At 47.1% G+C, this 7,239-nt stretch overlaps 2 protein-coding genes across 7 annotated transcripts in view; one reads left to right on the plus strand and one right to left on the minus strand.

The window, feature by feature from the left end:
• Positions 1-5,565, plus strand: part of CENPJ (centromere protein J) — a 39,305-nt gene extending 33,740 nt beyond the window's left edge. For 4 of the 6 annotated variants that reach the window (XM_015592421.2, XM_006915838.3, XM_015592419.2 and 1 more), the window contains exons 12-17: positions 820-884; positions 1,138-1,254; positions 2,585-2,725; positions 2,802-2,886; positions 2,969-3,089; positions 4,473-5,565. In XM_015592421.2, coding sequence (XP_015447907.1) covers positions 820-884; positions 1,138-1,254; positions 2,585-2,725; positions 2,802-2,886; positions 2,969-3,089; positions 4,473-4,665 — 722 coding nt within the window. In that variant the 3' untranslated portion in view covers positions 4,666-5,565. The remainder of the gene's footprint in view (positions 1-819; positions 885-1,137; positions 1,255-2,584; positions 2,726-2,801; positions 2,887-2,968; positions 3,090-4,472) is intronic. The other 2 variants (XM_015592423.2, XM_015592422.2) reach the window with 2 other exon arrangements.
• Positions 5,566-5,905: 340 nt separating this feature from the next.
• Positions 5,906-7,239, minus strand: part of RNF17 (ring finger protein 17) — a 77,407-nt gene continuing 76,073 nt past the window's right edge. Inside the window, exons 35-36 of the mRNA XM_006915839.2 lie at positions 6,762-6,861; positions 5,906-6,337 (exon numbers count right to left, since the gene is read on the minus strand). Of these exons, the coding sequence (XP_006915901.1) occupies positions 6,763-6,861 (99 nt within the window). The 3' untranslated portion in view covers positions 5,906-6,337; position 6,762. The remainder of the gene's footprint in view (positions 6,338-6,761; positions 6,862-7,239) is intronic.

The raw sequence follows: 7,239 nt of genomic DNA on the forward strand, positions 1-7,239 counted from the left end.
GACACTGCTAACGCTTGGCAGTTTGGGACCTGTGCCTAGTGACTTGACAGTGCAGTGGATCATCCGTCTCCATGGATGCCACACGAGCCTTTCTGTGTGCCTCCCAGTCTCCTGACTGGGCTCTCTGCCTCTCAGTCTTCCCTAGTCTGTTCTCCCCGTAGCAGACAGCAGCCACTCGAGTTTTTAACATGTGAGTCAGATCCTGACACTTGCTTTAAACACTTCAAATTTGCGAGTGTTTATGTGATCTTTTGGTGTATAGGAAGAAAATATTAGAACTTCTGTATTGTAAAAATTCGCCTCAATTTGGTGGTGGTGGTGGCGTGTGTGCACGCTTATTTTATATTGTGTCACCAATACAGCACATGACTGGTGTGTTGATCATGATCAAAAAACTTTAGACCGTAGCCATTAGGTCCAGATTGTAATTAAATCCCAATTAAGGCTTTAAGGCAGACTCTGTATGTGTTCTTGGACGCCCAGACCTGGTCTCTGGGGACGGTCCCCACAGCACCTAAGGGTCTGCCTTGTGAGGCTAGTTGAACACCGGTGTTCTCCTCCTGCTGGTGAACGCTCAGAAACAGGTCCTATCTTTTTCTTTCTTGGTTACTCAGGACTCAAGTACCTGAATAAATGTCTGAAGTTACGTGATGAACTCCTACAAACTAGGAAAGGGAATTATTAAGACTTCCTTAATGGCCAGAGATCAGCAGTTCACAAAGGGATACGAACTAAGGAAATGTTCGACTATAATATTAAGTAAATTTTAAACTTTCAATTGAATAGTAAAGCTAACTCTGACAATTATATTTCTGACAGGCAATCCATCTCAAAGACCCAAGTCTGTGCCGCCTCGTGATTTATGCAGTTCGGACAAGAGACAAGTAAACCTCTCTGTATTTTTTATTTTCAAACATAGATTACTTCGGCTTGAAATTGACCAGATACCTGACTTAAGTTCTTAAACCATTTATTTATAAAGGAGGGTTTTTACTTAGCATCGAAATTGTGTTACATATAACACTGAACAGTAGTCATAGAATCCTGTAATAGTAGAATCTGGATTTTGAAAATGAGGGTAGGTTTTAGCTGCTTGAAATATCCTTTAGGACAGCTGAGAGCCTCTTGTCCTTACAGCCAGCCTCACCCAGGGAGCCTCCTGAACCAGTGGGCTTGCCAGACCCTGAATATAAAGAGAATGAAAAAGAAGAAAAAGAAGAGATTCAGGGAGAAATCAGTCATCCTGACGGAAAGGTTAGAATTAAAATAATACTATAAAGACTTAACATGGGTTAAAACAGAGTCGAAGCTCCTGATTCTAACATAACCAATCTTTAAGGCCGTCGGTGGCTTCTGAACGGTGCACCTGGGTATGGCCAGGCCTGCCTCCCCAGACTCCTAGGAGTGCCCCACACACAGCCCAAGGCCCTGGTCATGCCACGTGGGCACTTTGTAAAAGCCGCAGGGTGAGGCCAGCCAGCCTGCGGGGTTTCCTTCTTGTGCCCAGGGAGCGGGGTGAGCGGGAGAGGCTGCCTGCCTGGGCCCTCCACTCAAGGACGGATGAGGAGGAAAGGGGTGTAAACAGCTGTGTACCGGGGAGGTGACGAGGACATCTTTCCTCAGGTTTGTCGAAAACTTACTTTGCCAAATACCCTAATCTGATCCATTTTAATTGAAATAAGGCCAGAGTTCCCTGCTAGTGATGAGGACAGCTTTTCTTTTTTAGAATTCCAGTTAATGGAATGAGAATGAGAAAATTAGGGAATCAGCAGATTGTGACCTCTGATGAAGTCACAGATCCAGGCAGGAGTCACCAGTGATTCGTGAAGCCACAGGTGGAGGATCGAGGGTGTCAGGCGGAACTGACATGGTCTGCTGGAGGCCAGGAAGATGCCGCACACTGTGCTGCAGAGCACGTGGCCATATGCAGCTCACAGCAACACCTAGAAGTATTCCCGTCAGAATAATTCAGCTGGAAGTTAGTGGAGCACCTGGATCTGACTCTTGGTCTCTTAGAAAATGCAGGGGCCGTGAGAACGTGCTAAAGGGACCAGAGCGGGGGAAGCTGTGAGCCCATCCAGAAAGCGGGAAGCTATGCTCAGTGACCCAGTTCCTTCAACAAGCAAATAGGCATTAAAAACGGAGGAGATGACTTAAAAATTGAGATTTAAGAGGCACAGTATCCAAGTGTTATGTGTGGACCTTGTTTTGATCCTGCCTCAGATGAACTTTGAATGTGAGGGAAATATGGATGGGTATGATGTGATGGTGGTAATGGCTTGATAGCTTAGTGAAAAGCCTTTTATTACAGATCTCCGCTGACGTTGTTTACAGGTGAGGGACGCCTGCCGCTTGCTTTATAAAAAAAAGTCCACCGAAAAGTTTGTTTTGGAGTGACAGGAATGGTGATGTGTTGACACTTGAAGTTGATTATCATAGGTTTATTAACTTCTCTCCTTTCGAGAGAGTGTTTAACTCTTCACTATGAAAAATTTCAAAGTAGGCAATTAGGAAGAGAATTAGGGCTATCTGTCACATGGTCTCAGGAGGAAACCTTACGTAGCAATGACCTTGTTTTTTGCAGGTAGAAAAGGTTTATGAGAGTGGGTGCCGTGTTATATTGTTTCCAAATGGAACTCGCAAGGAAGTGAGTGCAGACGGGAAGACTGTCACAGTGACCTTCTTCAATGGCGACGTGAAGCAGGTGCTGCCAGACGAGAGAGTGGTAGGTTTCCTCGGGGCCGGTTCTGTCGCGATGCAGACACCTCCAAGGGAAAGGCAGTGACTTTGTGTGTTCACAGATCTACTACTACGCGGCCGCCCAGACCACCCACACGACGTTCCCAGGAGGACTGGAGGTCCTGCATTTCTCAAGCGGACAGATAGGTAGACATTTGCTCTGCCCCCTCTTTATGACATTCTTCCTTCCCTTTAAAAATATGATACTTATAGTCACCTTTTTAAACAGAAAAACACTTCCCAGACGGGAGAAAAGAAATCACATTTCCGGACCAGACCGTGAAGCGCGTGTTTGCCGATGGGCAGGAGGAGAGCGCCTTCCCTGATGGCACGGTCGTCCGCACCCAGCGGTGAGGCGCCTGCTCCATCCCGTCCATGTCGCTCAGCCCCTATTACCACTTGAGCTTTTAAATCTTAAAATAGCTAAGTTGTGCAAAACTTCAGTGAGTTTAGAAGTGAGCAAAGACACTTGCAGAGGAGGTGAGACGTGTTTTTGGCAGTTTGGAATCAGAACTAGCTTGAGATAAACAGACTGTAATATGTAGTTAGTCTGTAGCGTTGAGACTTACAGGGAGGCCACACAGCAGGCAAGATAGGCGGGTGGCAAGTGTTTGCTTAGAAACTGGAAAATAATGAGACACACGGAAGGAAAAGCTGCCCTGTCGGTTTTTAAGAGTAACCTAGCAATGGCAGAGGTCAGACTCGCTCCTTCCTGCTTCTGTTTTCATATTCTTGGTCTCCCTGTCCCAGCCTGAGAAGCACCTCACCTGCCTACCCCCCCCCCCATTCTTTAAGAGCAGCGCCCTCTCTTTATCCTCTGTCACATTTCTAGAAATTAGAGACCTCTTTACATGACTTTTTCAGTCTACAACAGTGAGCATCTTACGTCACCTTTTTAATTAAAACTGCTGGGGGGCGGGTCAGATTGGTGTCCTATTTTAGTTTTCACTGTGCTCTCCTAGAGTGTGAAAGTGAAGCACCATTAACCGGAATACAACTAAGACATCATAGATACATTTAACTCACTGGAATTTCATGATATAAATTTGTCCCCATCCCCAAAAGTAAAAACTCGAGTTCGAATAATGCAGGAAATTCTCACGGTCACAACAGCGCTTTTCCCTTCACACCTGGAACTGTTTGGTGCTTACTACAGCTTTCTGCAATAAAAAGTAGAGAAAACAACACGAACAACTCTGCTCATCTCTCCATCTTCAGGTCCTAACTCATGGCCAGTCTTTTTCCGTCTCTGCTCATGTCCCCATGTGGGATGCTCAGTGTGACGGTCCTGACATGCAGGCAGGCAGCTTGGCGCGGTTTCCGGTTCCTGCTCCACAGCAGGCGTCAGGTGTGACTATGCCCCTTCTCCGGCCTGACGCGGAGCGAGCACTCAGGTGTTTTTAACTTAATGTACAGAATAAGGGTCAAAGCTGAAAGCTGTATTTTAATACAGCACCCATTTTTTTTTTTTAGTAGAACACATGTAAACCTGAGCATTTTGTGGTGAAAGCATAAATTTATTTTTAAAAAGCTTTTTATGGGTACATGTAAGTGCTGATCTGATCACTGAAACAATCTGAGCAGAAAACACTGGAAAGAATTTGCAAAGAAGGTGTGCACAGAGAGGGACCGAGGGAGGCTCGAGAAGAATAACTGCCCAAATCAAAGGCTACTTTTAAATAGTCTTCCTGTTATTTCGTGTTTTTAAAGAAATTATTTTTTAAAATTTACAGAGATGGTAACAAAATCATAGAGTTCAGTAATGGCCAGAGAGAAGTCCATACGGCCCAGTTCAAGAGGCGGGAGTACCCGGATGGCACTGTTAAGACTGTGTATGCAAACGGCCACCAGGAAACGAAGTACACGTCTGGCCGGATGCGCGTCAAGGACAAGGATGGCAACGTGCTGCTGGACACGAACGTGTAGGACCCCAGTGTGTGATCATGGAGCAACACTAACTTGATTTTCTTGTTAAAAATGTACACTTCTTGTGGATTCTGTGGTTTAATTTATATTTACTGTGTCTGTGTGTGTGTGTGTGAATGGCAAAGATTACACTTGGATTATAAAATAAAATTTATAGCTTTTTAGAATCTTTGAAATGCTTTCAGTTTGAATTCACTCACTCTTGTCTTTCTGCAGTTGAAAGCATTCCTTTGTTATAAACTGTATAAAACTTTAAAGATGGTAAGTGGCACCTGCACTGGCCAGAGCGCCTCATAGAGCGAGTGTGAGGAGCTCTGTGTCACGCAGGCTCCCCAGGGACGTTGCCCATAGCAGGCGCACGGGGGGTCTGCTCGAGGAGGGTGGCTTACCAGTCAGAGCGGTCCCGAAGGCAAAGCGCTGAGCCACTAGAGGTTCCTCAGGTGGGAAGTTAGTGGACGAAGACGAGTCAGGCCGTACAGGAAGAGTCCCTGCTACGAGTACAGGTGAACTCGCAGATAGGGCGAGGGTGACGTAACAGGAGAAGTGCCCAGGAAGCAGCTGGCCAGACTGTGAGACGGCTGTTGACGGAAGCAAGATGCCCTTGGACGAAGGGCAAATCACTTCTCTGGATTTAATAACAATAGGAAAAAAATTTATAACTTTTCAAAGAAAATAATGAGTTATATAGTATCACCTGGGGGGAGGAGAGGGATTTTTAAAGGAGTCAAAGCATAAACCTTAAAAGGTTGGTAAATGAGAAGTTTCTGTTTGTCCAAAGATGCAATAAAATAAATGAGCCACAGACCAAGAGACACCTGACAGGGTTAGCGCCCAGGATGAATGACAACTCGACAGAAAAATGGACGAAGGACGGGAACAAGCAGCACACGAGTGACAAAGTACTAAGCAGTGACTGATGGCACATCAAAATGATAAGGTGCCTCCTCAGACTAGTGTCACATACTGCAAATGATGGTCTGGCCACAGCACATGCTGGCAGAGGGCTCTGACTACTGGCGCTGGAGTGAACTGCTGAAGCCACCTCTGGAAAGGACCTCGCACCACTCAGCACGTGTCCCAGGATCACCCCTCCCCCCCGCCCCCACAAGGGCTCCTACAGAACGACACTGACTGAGGAGGATGTGGTGCCACCTGGACACCTAGCACCAGAAAGGACGTGTGCACAGGTAGGTACAGCTGTGAAAGTAAAACAGCTATGCATCCCAGTACGGGTCAGCAGTAGAAATTAATAGAAAAAAGGGAATTATGATACTGCACATTTCTGAACACAGAGCAGCACTGCTTCTTGCTTATGGCTGCAGACACAGATGTGCTCACCTCTGCGGGGGAAATGGCCAGGGCAGGGACCACAGGTGCCTACGGCCATGCCAATGTCTTGTCTCTCAAGCTGAGTGTACATTAGTCACAAAATGAACTAAGATGGTTATTTTTTATGAGTCTAAATATTTCATTTCAAAATTACAGTAAAACAAAATACTTGAAAGCAAATATTTATTAACTGTTTTTCAAACAATCTCTAATAGTTCAACATGTAAGGGGGAAAAAAAAAGGACCAGCATTACTGCAGAACAAAGTCAGGGAAAACGAGCCTGAACTGGTCCAGTGCAACAGAAAACGTTCTGGGCTGCAGCAGATGTCCCACGCAGCGCACCTGAGAACAAAGTGCATGTCACTCTAGACCTCTGCCTGACATCAGTGTTCAAATCTAGCTGCTTAGTCGCTTGTCACTGAGGCGACTGGGCAGTTACTAGGACACTGACATTCAAACAGCAGGGCAGGCATTCTGGACTGAAGTGAGCCGGCGCCCACGTCCCACTGCTGGCCTCAGCCCTGTAAGTGCCCAGCACCATGAAGCCACAGAGCCATCCCCGCCTCCTCCCATGTACGGACCCTCTTCCATACTGGTACGTGGTGGGTGACAAGGCTTGTGAAGAAGAAACCGGGAGATTCTTGTGCTTTTTGTCATTCCCCTGGGAAGTGAAGGGAGCCGCAAGTGCTGCTCCGGGCCCTCCAGCAACAGCAGCTGTTGATCCCAGGCCCTGTGCTGACCACAGCCGTGAGCAAGCCATACCTACCTCAATCGTCGCGGTCTGCGAGCCCCCTCTGCACCAGCGCCATGTGGACTGGGTACTCTTCGTCTTCGTATAATGTCACTGTTTGTTCTGGCGCCTGAGCCTGAGATTGAGAACAGTTGTCAAGAGAACAATGTTTTTGCGGCCTTTTCCCTTCTCTGGCAAGAGGAAAAGGACATTCTCCGAGTTTGTAATTTATACTCTGCTTTCAAAAGGTGTGTGATGGCTTACGATGTTAACTCCTCTCTGAAGATTTCCTGGGCTCGGCCACGGGCTTCCACACTGTCCCCGTTAAGACTCGTTTACCCCACAGCCACAGCATCCTGCCCTCGCGCAGGAACGGCCCACGTTGTAAGCGCACCTGAAGGCCAGTGGACGACCTGTGGCTCCCTGCCAGCCCTGTCTGTGCCTTCACAGGCCTAAGAGAAGCCCCGTGTCTCTGTGCACATGGGCTAGTAACAGCCACCGACAGCCACACAGC

This window comes from Pteropus alecto, unplaced genomic scaffold (genome assembly GCF_000325575.1).
Source record: "Pteropus alecto unplaced genomic scaffold, ASM32557v1 scaffold16, whole genome shotgun sequence".
Lineage (NCBI taxonomy): Eukaryota > Metazoa > Chordata > Mammalia > Chiroptera > Pteropodidae > Pteropus > Pteropus alecto.